This window comes from Vanellus vanellus (assembly GCF_965231255.1).
Source record: "Vanellus vanellus genome assembly, chromosome: 18".
Taxonomy (NCBI): Eukaryota; Metazoa; Chordata; class Aves; order Charadriiformes; family Charadriidae; genus Vanellus; species Vanellus vanellus.
In genome coordinates this window covers 8909476-8927508 of record NC_138923.1, presented here as the reverse complement: position 1 = coordinate 8927508, position 18033 = coordinate 8909476, and the positions used below count along the sequence as shown (strand labels likewise).

At 53.8% G+C, this 18033-nt stretch overlaps 1 protein-coding gene across 1 annotated transcript in view; it reads left to right on the top strand.

Annotated features, from left to right (window-relative positions):
• VAV2 (vav guanine nucleotide exchange factor 2) overlaps nucleotides 1-18033 on the top strand; it is a 158193-nt gene that overhangs the window by 36161 nt on the left and 103999 nt on the right. The window contains exon 2 of the mRNA XM_082492622.1: nucleotides 1218-1334. Coding sequence (XP_082348748.1) covers nucleotides 1218-1334 — 117 coding nt within the window. The remainder of the gene's footprint in view (nucleotides 1-1217; nucleotides 1335-18033) is intronic.

Here is an 18033-nt window from a genome sequence, read left to right as displayed (position 1 = left end):
CTTATAACTCTAACATGTGTGTTATGTATTTGGGAGGGAATTGCTGAAAAAAAAAAAAGAAGAAGAGTTGTTTAAACATACAGCAATAAATTGAAGGTATTTTGTGGAATAGCATGGGGATGCGGAAAGCGGCGAAATGAGTTGGCTGCCTCAGCAGAGTCAGTCCATCCTGATGAAGGAGGTAGGTGATGCAGCCGCACAACCGAAGCAGATTTTTATTCTTCTCATCTCAGCCCCTGTGCTGCCAGGCGTCACCCTTGGAGCGAGACCGTCTGGAGTCCCCAGACTTCAAAATCTTCGACGCTGGCAAACAAATGACCAATTATTGCTGTAGTCATAGGCAGGATTTTCTTGAAGGAGAAACATAATGGTGCTCGGCCAGTTGAGCTCTGTGACTGACCGAGGGTGGTCCCTGGAGGGGTGAGATTTCTCCCTCTTCATATGGGCTAAGATTAAAGGTGGGCAAAGCTTTGTGGGAACGTTCCCGGGGGTTGAAGGGGACCTGAGCTGGGTCCGGAGCAGCTCCCGTGGCCGAGCCTCAGGACCGGCAACTGGACCCGGCTCTACGTGGCTGGCTGATGTTTCATGGGTCCCTTGGCGCTCGTGGCGCCTGCAGCGCCCGGGAGGTGCGAGGGTCAGGGAGAAAATGTGACTTCAGTAAGTTGTCCATTGCTTCAGACCCCGAAGCAAAAAAAAAAACAAAAAAACAACCCACACCCCAATTTTCACTGTCCCAATCTTTTTTTTGGGCTCTGTGTGTGTGTGTGTGTGTACGGCTGTACAGCAGTATGGACATAAGGCGATGTAACCTGTGTCCCTTCTGTAGGCAACCAAATGGGATCCTGCTGGAAATGGTTAAAAGTCCAACACCGGGCTTCTGTAGAACATCAGCTGTAATTTATATTTGGCTTCGACCTTGAAAGGGAAACGTCCTGGCTTGAGTTTTCCAGCCCTTCTGCGATGTTACCTTATGTGAAAGTTGTTTTTCAAAAGGGCGTTTGTTTCTGGTGCGCAGCTGAGAACACAGGAGTCCTCACCGGGCACCGGGAGTCTGACATCTTCGGTAACGACAAACAAACTGAGGCCTGGCTTTGCAGAGCAAGTTTCTAAGTCGCTGTCACCTTGTCTCGCATGCGAGTTTAACTCGGTAAATCTCAGTTACAATTTGTGCCCGTCTTGCTCACTTTTTCCCTCCCTTTCTTTTTTGTTTCCCCCAGTTTCTCTGTCTGAAGAACATCCGAACCTTCCTAAAAGTGTGTCACGACAAATTTGGGTTAAGAAACAGCGATCTGTTTGATCCCTTTGATCTCTTCGATGTACGGGATTTTGGAAAGGTAAGAGTTACCCCTGAGCTGTGGGGAAGCGATGGTTCCGGCACTGCTGGCACCGGGCGGTTCTCCGGACTCGTGCTGCAGGTTTTGGCTGACGATGCGAAGGATTTCTGGTTTTCTGAGCATCTTCTGCACCCGTAACCCACCCGTGGGGCACGTGTTCCCCGCTGCTCCCGGTAGACTGCATATCTGGGGGTGGATTCTGCTGTGTCCTTAGTGAAGGGTGATCAGGCCTCCAAGCTTTCTGCTTCAGATCGCACAGCCTCTGGGATCAGTCTCTAAAGTAGATGAAAAATGTCTTTTTTTGGGGGGGGGATCACAATATCGTATCTATGTGTTCACATGAGCCGTTGGAAAGGGCTGTAGCCCCGGGGACCGCACTGGGGTCAGGACTCTGGTCCTCGCTGGGTGACGGGGGCAGAGCCGCACCAGCCCTTCGCCCGTGAGCCCCCCCGCGAGCACAGCACCTCCAAACCGGTGCTGAGCATCACCCCCGCTCCGCACGAACCAGCTTGGGGGCTTGAGCCCCGCCGCCCGGGACGCACGTGTGCCTCCAGCAGCGGTGCCCACCGTCCCGAGCCTGGACCCAGGTTCTTACCAACCCTGTGGCAAAGACCCTTCATCCACAAGCGCTTCTGGTTTTGCCCGGCTGCGGGTGCAGACCCCCCACGGTCCTTCCCCGGCTGCTGCCGCCGCGGCCACCAGTTTTCTGCCGTGGCCAGTAAGTTTGCAGGGGGGTCGGGAAGTTTCGTGCCGGGGTGAAATTAGTCCCCCGAGTGTTTCTGGAAGCTGTGTGTGGACGTTCCCCCCCCTCCGGGCAGGTCCTAGGTGCTGGATGCGTTTGTGCCATGTGTCACCTGGAGAGGAGAGGAGAGGAAAGGAGAGGAGAGGAGAGGAGAGGAGAGGAGAGGAGAGGAGAGGAGAGGAGAGGAGAGGAGAGGAGAGGAGAGGAGAGGAGAGGAGAGGAGAGGAGAGGAGAGGAGAGGAGAGGAGAGGAGAGGAGAGGAGAGGAGAGGAGAGGAGAGGAGAGGAGAGGGCGGGTTTTTGGGTTCGGCTGTAGCTGATGGTGGCACCGAAGGCTGAGCGAGACCCAGCCGTGAGGGAGGAAAGTCCTACACGGTTTCGACACGCGGCTGTTGTTTGATAGCCCGGCTTTTGACATGAACAGCGTCAGGGCTGTGCTGTTGCTCTGATGGATACCGGGGCTCAGGGAAGCTATTACGCAGGACAATTGCTATATTCTTCAGCGGAAAAGGTGTTAAAAGATTTATTAAAGCTCTCTATTGCTTTACCTATTCTGAGCTACCAGGCATAAGCTGCTGGAAGGCATCTTCTCTTCTGATTATCCAAAGAGTAGATTTTCACTGCTGATGGGGATATATTATTTGATATTTATTGCCTAATTTATTTCTGGACCATTACGTGGAATGTGCAATCGCAGGGGCTTGTTTTATGAGTTTTTTGATTTATGAAATACAAGAGGGCTTTTGTTGTTCTGGGAATATGAATGCACAGAAGGAACCTTTTGGGCTGGGGAAAGAACCGCTGCTAATTAAAATGCTGCTTTATCGTCACATTGTCTCTTGCTTTGCGCTGTTTCAAATTGCCTAAGCCGCCCGTTACCAGAGCCTGGCGTTAAACACTGCCGGAACGCGGCAGCTGAACACAGTTTGGTTTCCTTTTTGGTCTGGTTAGGGAACAGCTATTCCCTCCCCCCTCCTTCACTTTTTGGGGGAGGACATTCAGGTTTGTGACTTGGGAAGAGGAGATGAGTTGCCATTCCCTCTCACCCCGGGACAATTTAGTTTCTTGGGAGACGTGGGAAAAGAAACTTGTCATAAACTTCTGAGAAATCCAAATGTACGACATTGCCCGGGTCTTGCTTATTTTCGGGTGCATCGTCATCCTCAGACAACCTCACAAAATGTGTGAGGCACAGATTCTCTCTATAAAAACCTCCCTGGTCTTTTCCCAACGTAGGTGTTTGTCAGTTTTGGTGGGGCTGTCAGCTGCTCAGGTCTGCACCACCCGAAATCCCTCTGGGAGCCTGTCAGAACATTCCCATTGTCTTTGCCACCTTTCGTTCCCACACGGTCCTCAGATCTGTGTTCAGCAGTGGCAAAGCAAACAAACAGGGGGAAATCTGCTGCTGAGCAAAGCGCCGTCCCGCTTTGAGTCACAGCGAGAGCAGGAGGAGTCTCTAATCCACGTTCCCACTGGCCAAACACAGACTTCACACACAAAAAATTCTTCCCGGAGCTATTTGTTACTTAGATCAATAGCGGGTTTTTTTGGTTACAAGACACTTAGGCCGTGTAGGAGACTTTTCTGAAGGGAGCGCAGTAACAGTCACCCATTTAAGGACGCGGAAGCCGTGGTGGGGTGGGGGGTGTTGCCTTGCTGGATGCCACTGAAGTAGTTGTTTCTCTCCTCCAAACCAGGCGGCCAGCGAGACAGCAATTAGTAACAGCGATTGGGTTTGCTGCAGTGTAATTACCGGGCAGAAAGGCAGGGGCTTGCCTTTATGTGGTGCCGACCTATACATAAAGGACTCGTCCTTTGGAATCCCCAGGGTCCTTCAGGGTTTCTTGGCGTAAGAAAACCACCAGTGCTTTAGAAGAGGAAGAAAATTCAAATCCCTCAGTGTTGCCTTCACCAGCTGTTATTCTGGGAGAGTTTTCCAGAGCTCCCTTTGGCTTCTGAGCCGGGGCTTCAGCAAGGAGGAGCTGCCGTGGGATGGATGGAGCCTCCGTCAAAGGAGCGAGCGGGGGCGGGGGCTGCTCCCCTCCAGGAAGGAGGGGTTTTATCCCTGCTTTTGCTGCTTCCTTGAGGTTTAAGCTTGGGAAGTTACCGCTTCCTTACTGTCACCGGGATAACAGCTGGTGAAACGGGATCGTGAACCACGTGGGCTTCTCCAGCCGAAATCCCTGTGGAGCTGAAAAGCTCCATCTCTGCCTTGGTGGGATGTCGGGTAATGGGCAAGCGGAGCCTTTCGCCAAATGGATGCGTCATGTTTCTGTAATCTCGGTTGCAGTGTTTCCCACTTACCCCGGGGAGTCGAAAGGCCGGTTTCAATTGCTCACAGCCAGGTTTGGTTTTTTTTTTTTTCCCGATGTCCAGTTGTTGAGCAATCCCGCGGTGACAAGGAACAGGCTGCGTTTCATGACAGAGGTTTCCAAAAGTGACCTGAGACGCTGACCTGCATTTCGAGCTATGCCCCTTTAAGGCGCCTTTAAAGAATATATTGTTTTCTACAAGTTGGCTCTCAATTTTTTGTTCCGTTTTGTTTAAACCTTACCCCTTTAAAAGCAGCCAAAGGCTCTCCGCCATCTCCAGCCCACTTTGCGTGGCCCCGTGGCTGTCTCCCCGCTGCAGGATGCAGAAGCAGCGCAGTGCGCAGCGCCCCGAGGAAGAAAACCCCCGTTAATAATGCCTCGTCCCTAATTAGGGTCTGACCTTGCAGGAGGGAGCTCTGGGGTCCTCTGCAGGGATGCTGCGCGGCCGTTGCTGGTACAGCCCGGCTCCTGAAGCGGGATGAAAAGGCGGTGCTTGCGCACGGTGTGCTGTTGCAGCGTACTTCGTGCACATTTAATAGCGGTGATGGTATACAATGTAACTCTGATTGGACTTGCTAATTTATTGGCACCAACTATAATGAGCTAAAATGTACATAAATATGGATTAAACTCAGTATCACTCTGTTAGTCAGCACGATTGTAGCAAGGTTCATTAAAGGGAGTTACTCATTTTCAATAACTTGCAGTAATGTACTTTTTTTTTTTTTTTTGAAATATAGTTCAAATATTCATAAACCTGTGGAGCGTGCCGTTTATTAGCCTCCCACTCCTCTCTGCTCTCCCGACTTTTATTTAACTGTCCTGACTTTCTTTTGAAGTTCCCGCACTGTTTGAAAAAAGGTTTTCTTGCGAGATCGGGGTCTTTCTTACCCTGACCCGCGGATGCAAAACGATGCTGTTCTAAAAATGAAAAAGGGAAGCGGCTCACAGGTCAGCTGAAAAATGAGGAGATATTGATACTGAGATTAAAGTGGGGTTTTTCACTCCGTTGGGTTCTGGTCCAGAGGTTGGCAAGAACCGCAGCAGCCTCGCGGCTCGCGCCGGCCTCGGCGGAGGGGGGGTCTGGACCAATCCGCCCTCTCAATTAATTGACTCCGCCAAGGTTGGCTGGCACGTGTGACCCGTGGGTGGCTGGCGGAGGACTTGTACGTGGCTTGTCTTGCCGGGGGGAGACGGGTGGGGAGGAGACGGGTGGTGGGAGGGTGGCCCTGAGCGCAGCACGCTCCAGCGGCCGCAAGAGCTGTGCTGGTGGGAGAGGGGAGATGTGCTGGTGCTGCCGGAGGTAGTGATGGGTGCCCTGTAGACAGCATTCGCTCTTCAGAATCATTTTTGGTGTAAAGCGGTCTCCTTCTTCGTGCCTGAGTCCGCGTGGAGCACTCTCGGGAAGCCCTGGGGAGAGCCGGGCTGTCCTCGCCAGATGCTGGTGCAGATTTGTCCCCAGCCTGTGCCTGGAGAAGCTGGAAAGGAGAGGTCCCCCCTGGCCGGGCATGGGGATGGGGTGCTGGCAGAGCCGCCAAGGGGCGGCTGCCATCGTCCCCCCGTCCCTCGCTCACACACACACACACACACACACACACACACACACCCCCTCTTGCCAGGGAGTCAGAAAACTGGGTTTCCCGCCGGGTTTCAGCGGGGAGGGCGGGGAGCGGAGTCAGAATTATTTAAGGGATTAATAACCGAGAGTTGGTGGTTTGTGTTTCTCTCTGTTTCTCTGCTGAGAATTCCCCTCCCTCCTCCATCTCTGACTTCACCTACAAATCAATACCCCTACAGCAGCGTTTTCAACGGTGCCTTTTTAATGTAGTTTGGGCATATAAAGGGGAGAAAGGGGGAGATTTATATGAAATAATATAGGTAGTTGGTAATTGCAGTTGCTGGCTGCATTTTGGGGCCACGACAAAGCAAGCTGACGGGTGGGAGCAGCTCTCCTTCTCCCATTCTTGACTTTTTGCTCCCCCCCCCCCCCCCCCCCCCCGACCTCTTGTAGCCAAGCACAAATTAAAAGCGGTGCGTTTTTCTGTGTGCACCGCTGAGTGCACGACGTGATGGGGGCCGGGAGCGGAGAGGAGCGTTACAGCATCCCATCCAGGGCTGTGCCTCGCATCCTCTTTATTGACAAATCCCCGGGAGCACCGGACAGACCGTCCCTTGTTGTGTTCCTCTGTGCCAGTGCCTCAGATGGCCGCGACGCGGTGGTTGGGTGCGTGTCGGGGAAGGGCTCCCGTCGCAGATGAAAACGTTTCTAATTGCTGTGTAACTTGTACAGCGCGTGCTGGGAAGCGAGAAGAATTCTCCCAAAGAAGAGCATGCGTATTTTATTTTATTTTATTTTTTTTGTTATTTTAATTCCCGAGAGAGCAGTAGAGTAACTGCCCTGCAAAGAGGGGGGGGGGTGGGGGGGAGGTGATTGCATGCGAGAAAGCAGGAGCTGTGCTGTACGGACCACCGCCGCCCTTCTCAGAAGCCACCCAAGTGCTTTGCCAACAAGCTGAAAATCCACGTGCAACTTCACCGCTGCCCGCGGGGTTTTGCCCGGAGCCTTTGGGTGCTGCGGGTCCTTGCCCGAGGGAGAAGCCCCGGCTCCGGGAAGCGTATGGGAGCACGGGGGAGGCAGCGCTGCCGTCAGGGACGTCACCGTCTGCCCGTTGATGATTAACTCCCCTGTTAATTAACTCCCCCAGGAGCTGTGGGTGATGTTCGGTCCCTTCCATGCTCAGCTGGCCTTAGGTCAGCCGGTGTTTGACCAGCTGTGTTTTAAATGGCCTTGCTGGAATTGTACTGGAGACTGGCGCATTGGCATGACCGCCTGCACATGGCAAAAGCAGGCTGGGGCGGCACGCCATGGGTGGGTGGGTGGGTTTTTTGCTCCCCCTCCCCCCTTTGCGAGCTTGAGGGTCCGTTTGGGCTTGGGGCCGCGTATCTCGCGCTCCCTGCCGACCCCGCTCTGCACCGCCCCCCCGCCCCCCGCCGCGGCGCCGGTTGGTCGCAGGCGATGCTGTCGGACGGGGGGTGATGCGGGGACCCCTCTGCCATCCTCAGGCCCTCGGGCGATGCTGTCAGACGGGGGGTGATGCGGGGACCCCTCTGCCATCCTCAGGCCCTCGGGCGATGCTGTCGGACAGGGGGTGATGCGGGGACCCCTCTGCCATCCTCAGGCCCTTGGGCGATGCTGTCGGAGGGGGGGTGATGCGGGGACCCCTCTCCCATCCTCAGGCCCTCGGGCGATGCTGTCGGATGGGGGGTGATGCGGGGACCCCTCTGCCATCCTCAGGCCCTCGGGCACCACGAGGCCATCAGCTGCGGGTCCTGGGGGGCTGCCTTCGCAGGTGCGCTGTGTCCAGCAGATGTTTTCAGCCGGAACGCTAAAAGTACGTACAGGAAACCCTGACGCTTGACTTCCCTAAAGCACAGGGCAGATGAATTACAGATTTCTGCAGCTAGTCAAGCGTGTACCAGACGGTGCTCTCTGCTGCGTGGCGCCCCGCTGCAGGCAGGACTGTTACCGGTGCGGTTTGTGCTGGTTGTAGGGGCTGCCACACCTCTAGTAATGCACGTTTTTAGGCTCCAAATCCTGGAAATTTCTCCCTTCTCAGCTGTGCATATTGCCCTGAAATATCTGGTGGACTGTGAATCTTCCTAGCTGTTCTGTCACAGTTAACGTCAGCAGGGCCGTGCTGGCGTATTTTGTGGTCTTAGGGTGGGTGAGATGTTGTATGGCTGAAGGCAGACGCCCCCATTCGCCCGAGGTCTCTGGTTCTTGGGGATTCTCTGCCAAGAAATGCTTTGCAGCATCAGACCCGCTCCTGCGGTGCCTTGGCCCAGAGCAATCATAGAGTCACAGAATGGTTTGGGTTGGAAGGGACCTTGAAGATCTCCCAGTGCCCCCCCCTGCCCTGGGCAGGGCCACCTCCCCCCAGCCCAGGTTGCTCCCAGCCCTGTCCAACCCGGCCTTGAACACCTCCAGCGATGGGGCAGCCACAGCTCCTCGGGGCACCCTGCGCCAGGGGCTCACCGCCCCCACAGCCAAGAACTTCTTCCCAATATCTCATCTAAATGTCCCCTCTTTCAGTGTCAAACCGTTCCCCCTCATCCCATCACTCCCCTCCCTGATCAAGAGTCCCTCCCCAGCTCTCCTGGAGCCCCTTTAGGCACTGGAAGGGGCTCTGAGGTCTCCCCGGAGCCTTCTCCTCTCCAGGCTGACCCCCCCCACCTCTCCCAGCCTGTCCTCCCAGCAGAGGAGCCCCTCCCAGCATCTCCGGGGCCTCCTGTGGACCCGCTCCAACAGCTTCATGGCTTTGGGTCGGTGGGACACCCCGTGAGTGGTGAGAATCTCCGCTCCTTCCTGTGCACTTGGTGTGTTGCTGAGCAGGTGAGGACCAGCGCCATGGTGGGAGTTATCACCGTTTGCAAAGCTGCTCTGATGTTTGGGAGCGTGGAGGAGAGGTGCTGTAAGGTCTTTGGGCTCGCACCCTCCGTGGGCTCGGGAGCCCGCTGTCCCAACCGGGCGGATGAAAGCGCCGTGTCCCGGGAAGCGGCTCCTGGGCTGCAGCAAGAGGAGGATCCGGCCACCCGCGCTGGTGGCCCTTTGGTTTTCACTGCAGCAGAAGCTTTTAGCTGTGCTGTGGCAGCTTATCTCCACTTTTTCCCCTTCCTCTCTCCCCTACTTGCGGATCTGGTCTGTTTATAAATGTGCAGCTTCTCAGTGGAACTGAGAGAGCCAGAAATGTTCATTCTGGGAAGCTTTGCTTTTTTTTTTTTTCCCCCCCCTTCTTGGCTGCTTTCCCCAGTATTTTTCCAAGGGGTTACATTAAGGGGTATTATGTTTCAGATCAAACAAGTTTGGGCAGGATCTTTCGTAACTCCCATACTCTGGATGGGAGAATTCTGCTTTTGGGCTTTAAATCGCGATTGAAGTGGTTTAACGTGCAAGGGATCGAGGTATTGATCAGGACAGGGATAAATGCGTATCCTTAATGTGTATGAAATTGATTTTCCTTTACCTTCTTGATTTGTCTGAGCTCTCCTTGTGGTAATTTTAGACAACACTGGGGGGAAAAAAGAACTTTTATTTTTTTTTTCTTGAAAAACTTGTGAATGGTAAAGGATTTACCAGTCCATGTCTCGAAAAAAGGTGAGGGGGAAGAAGCCAGGCTCTTTTGGGCGACCCAACAGTTTTTGCATATTGTTTGAAAAATGCCTGGTTTCATTTGAACCCCTCGAGGTGCTTTTCCTTTATTATGTCATCAGGTGTTTGAGACATACCGATACGGCGAGCATCATGGTGGCTGAACGATGTCAACAGGCAAAGGCCGTCTGCGTGTCTTGGTGCTCAATTAGTGCATCTGCCATTGCTTGAGCTTAGCTGTTGAGTGTGCGTGTGCTTTGGGAGAGGAAGGAAACACATCCCAGGTAATATCACTTAAGGGAGCCTTGGAATAAAAGGAGTATTTTATTTTATAATGAGCTCTTCTCTTTCTTCATTAAAATCTTCTGCAGATTTCTCAGCCTCTGGAAAACTGCAGCGTCTGATGATGGTCCTGTCCCAAGGCCAAACGCTTTGGTTACAACTAATAATTAACATTTCTTGAAACAGATTAACATGTGGGTGTAACCGTGCTTTAGCAGAAGGGTAAAAAGTGAAACTGTCAGCCCGAAAACACTGTCACAGCCAAACTCCAGAAGCCCCGGTACGTGGGGTAGTTCTGCGCAGCGTCTTCCCCATGAACCAGAAAGAAAAAGAGGGAGGGGGTGGAAAAAAAGCTTCTGTAGGAGATCGTGATTCCTCTTGGGGCAGAGGAGAGTTGGTACAAGTTAGCGCAGGGCAATGTCACACCAGGACACAGCCGTGCCGATGCCGAGAGGAGCCTGGCTGTCCCGTGTCCCGGGAGAGGGGACAGGACCGGGGCGCCCGGGGGGGAGATGGGCTTTGCGGGGGGAGCCGGCGGCCCCGCCGGGCTCCTGCTGGAGCCGTGCTTTGCGTGTGCCCGGGCACCTACTGCGGGAGAAATGTTCCTGTGTCACAGCAAACAAACAGCGCCCCAAAAAATTGCGTTGAAACCTCCGCGTGTGAGCGGAGCGCGGTTTGCTCTTCGCACTCCCGTCTCTCGCCCAGTCTCGCTCTCTTCCGAGTCTCCCGTGTTCGGAGGGGTTTTTGGGTCGCTGAGGCTGTGACCGGCGGGTCCTGTCCACCTGCAGGGACGGCTTCAGAAACCAGGGCTACCCTCGCCCGGGGACGATGGGGCGGCTTCTCATCTCCCTCCCACACTTGTCCATGGGGGAAAGTTAAAGGCGGCAGAAAAAAAGCATCTCGGACTATTTTGTTCCGCTGGCTGTCAGAACGGGCCGCTGCTTTGATCTTGGAGGGCTTCCAGAGAGGGTATTTAATTCCTCCCCCCCTCCTTTTCTTTCAGAAATGAAATATTTCTTCAGAAACTCCCCGTACGCTGGGGGTTCCTCCCACGTGCCAGCGGCAGGGTGGGCACAGCGGTGGTGTGCGCACGTGCCGGGGCGAGGGGAGGGCTGGAAACCTCGGTGAGAAATATGCCAGAGCTGCAGGGCGTCAGGTCGGTCCGTCCATCCGTCTGTCCGCGTGCAGGGGCTGCGCTGGGTGCAGCAGACGGAGAGCCGGGCAATAACACCGCGTCTGCAATGCTCATAGGGAGCGATTTGCTTTGAATAAGTTTCAAAAAGTTTCTCTCCGAGCACACGGGTGATGCTGGGATGACCAGGACATTTGCAAACCACCTGCAAGGGTTGTGTGATTTCCTTAAGTAGCAATTTCCCTTTGGAAAATGTGTGAGCGTTTCTCTTGGGAGCAGATGCCTTTGTATTTTCCAGCCCTTGCGGACTTTTCCTTGCCTGGCTCCAGAGCTGGTGCCGGAGGGGAGCTGGGGCGACGGCGGCGAGCACGGCGGTGCAGCCCTTTGCCGTACCTGCGGTGGGACAGCAACGCTCGCCCCGCTCCGTGCTTTGCTGCTGCCGTTAATGAGCCTCAGATGGTGATGGTGCCGCTACTTCATTTACGCTCTCAGTCTTAATGGGGCGCGTGTGAGACATTCTCCTCTTCGACATCATTCTCTTCTTACTAATTGCGTATTAAAGCATAACCATGGTAGCAAGAAAGCAGCCTTAATGCGCCCTGGGTAAAGCTAATGATGTGGACACACCGCACTTAGTTGCATTTGTCAGGGTTTTCTATTCCAGGCCCGTTGTAAGTAATTTTAGGAATTTTTTGAGCCAGCGTGGACTTGGTAGATGTTTGCAGTCATTCCTTCTAATGAGTAAGGCTTGTGTGGGAGAGGCTGATTTATCTGTGGTGGAGATTTCGCCCTGACTAACAGATGGTGGGGATTTCACAGCCTGTTACTTAAGTTTTGAAAAACGTGGTTAATACTTCAGGGGAAGGAGCGCTGTGCAAACGGGTTGGAAGTAACACGTAAATCGGAGCCAGCAGTTTGCATGTTCTGGGGCTTGGGATGATGGTGTTTCCCGTCCTAATCCTAGGGCGAGGCTTCATCTTTTTGTCTTAATGATGATCCCAGCTACTGATGAAAAGCGTCTTCTCCGTGACTCCTGCCACGTGGGAGAGCTTATTTCCAGCTCTCCACCTCTTCCACCTCCAAGGTCACCCTGACTTGGGATGGCGCTGGAGCGTCGATCTGACTTGAAGCACACGAAGGGTCTGAAAGCTGCAGCGTGATGCTCAGTTGCTCTGCCGGGGGCTGAAGCCTGAGCGTGATGGAGCAGTGAGGATGACTTACACGATGGATGGATTCTGTGTTGTCTGAAGGGTTGTTGTAGACGTGGCCCAAGAAGCAGCAGTTTGTCCAGGCCCTGCAGAACGGTGGCAGTGGAGCGGTGACAGACCTGGCAGTCCTGTGCCCTGACCTGCTGCTGTCCCACGTCCTTTGAGTCATCTTGCTGAAGACAGTTAATTACTCGTACGAGTAGGGAGACAGTTCCACAGCTATTTGCATTGTAGGGTCCGTGGAGATGCAACGGATGTCACACACAGAGTAACGGCTCTCACACAGGCGCACTCTTCTATCGCTTTCATGGGTTTGTGCGTCTAATGCAAAATATACGTGTATTTGGAGAGAACTGATGCAAAAGCAGAGCTTTGACAAAGAAAAGCTTTGTAGAGTTTTCTCAAGGAAAAAAAAAAACGAGGAGAGGTTCTCCCCCATACACAGACCTTTTGGTGTTGGTGCTACGAGTGTGAGTTAAATCAGAGCTGGGGAACCTGGGAAGATTTTGGGTGCAAGCGCTGGGCATGAGGTCGGGGGTGTTCCTGTGGCACCTCTGGCCACTTGCGAAAGACAAAGCAGCTGGAGGTTGTGCTGGAGGACTCATTCCAAAGTCGTGCTTGGAGAGCCGGGGTGAGGGACAGCGGCTCCGGAGCATCGCTGTCTGCTGTCCCAGCGACGTACCTGAGCCTGATGGGGTGCAACAGCTCTCCGATGGGAAAGAGCAACTCGCTCTTCCAAGCCAGTGGGCTGTAAAGATTATGGAAAAAAAAATGAATATATTTCTTTCATGCGGAAATAGTGCTTTAGTCCCTGTACATAGAGATTTATCAAAAGGACCTCTGTGCTCCAGAAGCGGAGCTGAGATCGCAGTTCGTTGCAGATGTGAATCGAACTGGCTGAGTCCCACTTCCAGCAGATCTGAAGAACCATTGTCCAGCGTCAGTCTGTCTTGGAGCCCACGCCATCAGTTCTGCTCCCAGGCTGTCTTTGCAGAAGCTAGATTTGCACAACGAATTTGATTTTTCTTTAAGAATGAATTTTCCGACTCCTGGACGTGGCACGGCGAAGCCCGGGGCGCTGCGTGCGGGCACACCAACGTGAGACGCTGGAGAGCAGCAGCAGATAGAGTCCACCAGTTCCCCGGAGAGGCTGCTCCAGCAGCCCGGGAGGTGTTAGAGACGGATCCAGCAGCTTGTAGGTCTGTTCGGTTTTGTTTCGTCTTTCAGCTGGGACGTTTCATCCCATTATAGTAGGTGCTGGACGGGAAGCTAATTTTAAGCCTTTTCGGCTAATGCAACAATTTGGGGTGTTCTGATTTTTGTAGACCTAGATGACAGCTCCTCTGCGGGAATCTGATTTTTGGGACTGAGTGCTCCATGGGATTAGACTTTTATAGTGTCTTAGATCATGCCCGGAGATTTATTAGTCACTAGGAGAGCCTGTAGCAAGACCTTAGATTGAATGTATTGGCCTGGAAGGGAAAAACACCCCGTTGACCTTAGTGGAGGTATTTTGGAGGTAGAGCAGGAAGTTGTGTCAGGGTCATTAGCCCATATTTGACCAAACACGAAATTTTGTTTAAAAACATGCATGCGTAGAAGAATCGGCGGTTGGGAAGTGGATGAACTTTTTGGTTGGAATCCAACCTGCAGGGAACCATGTGAAGGACTCTTGCCTTGAGGCCTCACTTGACTCTGTTTGTTTGCTCAGCCCGTTCCCTCCATCAGCCAAGTCCCAGTGTGTGCGCTGCCTCCCGCCCTCCCCCTCGCCTTTTTTCATAATATTGTTCTAATTACTGGAGTGTGAAGAATTGACTCTTAAAATGCCTCTTGGCGAATTCCATTTGTGCGTTGACGAAATTCCCCCTCGCTGCGGTCTCGCCATTAGTGCCGGCCCCGTTCAGCCCGTCCTCGGATCAGAACTTCTCCTCCACCCTTCCCAGTCAAACTGGGACACGCTCATTACGGCGTTGGTTGAGATCATAAATGCCAACGGGAGATGAAAAGGGGAAGAAAAATGAGGGATTTGGGGGAGGACGAAGGGTTAACACTTGCCTGCCGGGGTCCGGCTGGTGTGTGTTTTCACCGTGCTGTTTCTCCTGATGACCTGCCAGATGTAGTTTTTTGGGGGTAAACTGGGACAGCCGGGGATGGCTGTGGGTGCGGGGATCTGCGAGCAGGAGCTCAGCAGCTCGGGGAAGGGCTTGCAGGAGGGTTGTGGGGCTGAGGATTTTGGGGAGGTGGAACTCTGAACCCCACTTGGAACAGGGATGTTTGTGGCACTTCTTTGCCTGCGTGCGGTCGTGTCCTGTGCTTCCTCAGGAGAGCCGTCCCGCGCCGGCCCTGCCTGCGCCTCCTGCTCCCAGGCCGGGCACGTGGCCTCGCACCGGGCTCTTGTCTGCCTGTGCAGTCATCGGTTGATGTTGCAGAGAATTCGGGGTGTGTGGCTTTCGTGCTCTCAAAGTGGGTTCTCTTCTTTTAAGAACAACACCACTATAGGTTTGTTTCTAGAGGCCATTTTTTTTTTAAGTGCGTAGGGAGCACTGAATGCGTCAGGCTTTTTTGCTGCAGTTGGAGAGAGGAGCGGGGGTGGGTTGGAGAGGGGATCAGGGATGGGTTGGAGAGAGGATCGGGGATGGGTTGGAGAAGGGATCAGGGGTGGGTTGGAGAGGGGATCGGGGGTGGGTTGGAGAGGGGATCAGGGATGGGTTGGAGAAGGGATCAGGGATGGGTTAGAGAGGGGAACAGGGATGGGTTGGAGAAGGAATCAGGGATGGGTTGGAGAGGGGATCAGGGATGGGTTGGAGAGGGGCTTTTCCCCCTGGCTGTGCATGGGTTGTGCTCCCCGCAAGCAGAGGACCTGGGGACTGGGCTGGCCTGAAGCGCTGGTGGGTTTGGCCACCGTGAAGTCTCCTCCTTTGTCATAAAACTTCCCAGGAATCCTCCCTGCAGGATAGACTATGGTTTGCAGAGGCATTTGGCTGGACCCCAGTTGACTTTGTCAGAGGAACTGAACGAGTGGGGAACCAAAATTCATCCCAACGGCTCTGCACTGCCGTTGGCGTGGCTGTCGGCCCCGGTGTGGGACTGGGACTGCTGGCCAGGCTGGGCAGCGGAGAGAACAGAACCGTGGTGTGATGACAGCCCAGTCCTCTATGCTCCTTGGCCGGGGACTCAGCAGGAAGGTGCCCCAGCGTCCGTCTGTGCTGCTCCGTTCCCCTCTGAAGATGACTTGGGGCTCACCAGGGCTGTGGGCAGCCTCTCCCACCTCCACAGCCGTTTTCTGGCCCATAAAAAGGTTTAATTGCCCCTTGCAGGAGCTCTTGGCACACCCCCGGCTTCTTCTAATGTGCATCTTCGTCAAGGGCTCACAGAAGAGCAGTTATCCTTCAGAGGAGCAGTAGAGCCTGAATGTTCTCCACCGTATCGCACTGTGTTGTCGGCTAATCAGTTTTAACCCCGGCAGGGGGAGAACCTGAAAAGCGAGGGAGGGTGAAGGAAACCTGCCCTGGACTAGGAGGAACTGGCCGGGGACACGCCGGGGATGGATGGGCTGTGGCCAGGGATGCTCAGCTTTGGGCTTCTGGTTTTCACAGTGGCGGGGACCCCCAAAACGCAGGGAAAGGGCAGCGCTGAAAGCCCTGGAAGCAGATAATGGGAGACGCAGCCACTTGGGCTGGCCGGTGGTGTTGCTGCAGAAAGGTTCGTGACAGCAGAATTTTTCCTGCGAAGTTGCAGTTCCGCACACCACGATCTGTAACGGGCGCTTCTGTTTGCGCCGGGTGTTACAGGGGTGTAGAACAGCCAAACCCCCTTTAACTTCAGGCGCTTTCCTCCTCCCAGATACTTCTCCAGCTCTGTCTTGCCACAGAAAGGCTTGGAAAGAGGTAGCGATCGATTAAAATTAGTCGCGGCAAGTTCCTGTTGGTGTCAGCTGTCTGAACGATGAGCAGATCTTTAGATTTTTGTGGTTTTGCTCCATTAAATCCATTTTTACCCTATTCTCTTCTGAAACGTAAAGGAGTAAATGCCATAACAAGGGCACACTTAGAGAAAAATGAAGCGTGACTATAAATACGAGTGCCCCGACTGAAAGAAAGGTCAGGTAAGAGACGTCACCCGGTGGTGTTGGGTGAGGAAGGGTAGCAGGGTGTGATTTACCTTCCCGGTTTTACCTGCGGGTTCAGTAAAGCCGGTCAGGGGACCCGTGGAGAGAGGGAAGAGATGCGAGATAGGCGAAGGCAAACTTTCCTTTCCTGTGGGTTTTGCGTTCTGGGCAATGCGGGAGGTGAAGCGGAAGAGGGGTTTTGGTACCAATGATTATTTGTGGTGCACTTCGTATTTTGGCAAAAAAGAAAAATAAAAAAAAACCCACTCTCTTTGCAGCGTGAGCCTCGTGGTGCGTCTGTTTGGAGAAGGTAGGTAGGGCTGTTTGCTGTGCTGCTCCTTGGCACGCGCTGAGCGAACCTGCCCCGAAATTTTTGTGAAGCGCGTAAAAGTTTTTCACCCCTGTGCCGTCGGGAGCCTGACCTGAAATTGGGCGCTCGGGCGCTGAGGCCGGACGCCGAAAGCTGCCGCCCCGACGCCCAGCCCGGGGCTGGTGGTTTCTGGTTGATGCACACGCGCGAAGAAGGAAAACATCCAGAATGACTTAAGAAAAGAGAAATGTCCTGGAGACGAGCTCATGTCTCAGTAAGGCAGCTCCGACGGCGGGGGGCCGGGAAGGAGCTTCCCACGGGGGTGGGGGACGTCACGGGGCTTTTCAAGGCTTCGCTGCGCCTGCGGGTGCGTCGCCGCCAGCCCCGGCGTGTTTCTGCCTGTCGAGGTGCCTCTGCCCCGGCCCCTTTCCCTGCCTCAAGCTCTCCAGGTACTCACGCGAGTGTGGAAGTGCATCCAACTGATGTCAGGAAGAGACGGCGGCATAGCGAGACCCCTCCTTGGGGCAGGAACCAAGCCAATGGGGATTTCTCTTGGAGATTACCTGGGCTCTTCTTGTTTTGCTTTTCCTCCCTTGAAATTCAGTTCCCTGAACCTGAGAGAATTGCTCCGCAGGTCTGCACCGTCCGGGGGACGCGCAGGAACAAGACCATTTGAATTCCTCTTTGTATTTTGGAGGGGCAGTGACAGTTCCCCTGGTGCCGAGGCTGATTCTGCTTCGTAAATACCCGGCTTTGAGCACTTTCCTTTCTTCCTTTCCTCGCTCGGGGCTGCGGTTTCGGAAGGCTCTCTTCGCGAGGCGGTTTAGCGTGCGCGCACACCGCGTGAAGGCGACAGGGTCTGAACTTCAAAGCGAAGCATGTGAATAAATATTATCCCGACTTGAGGCTACTATTTATTCTTTTTCTTCCGAAACAAAACAAATTCATACATGCCTTCTCAAGACTTGGAATTAATCGTTCGCTTGTTGGTTTTTTTTGGTTTTGTTTTTTTTTTACCACCGTGGCAATGGCAGCACTTTAGTATTTACTCTGCTTTGCTCCGATGATGATCTTATCTGCCTCTCTCAAGTGTATGGCTTTGCTGGTTTGCAGCCGTTTTCTTAAATTTTTTTTTTTTTTTTTTGGAAAATACTGTAGCCAGAGCCAACCCCCTCTGCTCTTGCTTGCCTGGCTTCCATGGGTCACCAACGGGCCAGACCCCAGCGTGATGGGAAAGCCCAGGAAGATGCTGTGAACCCAAATGTGAACCTTGGAGGATCAGGAGGGTGTTTGCTTCAGGGTCCGGGAGCTGAACACAGCTGGTGCGAGGGCGAAGCGGTTTGCTGTGGGATTTGCTCCCTGGAAGCAACAGGCAAGTCCTTGTGTCCCTGGTGACCAAAAGAAACCCGTAACTTTGGGTCCAGACAGCCCATCTTTGTAGGGCTTGACTGGCAAAG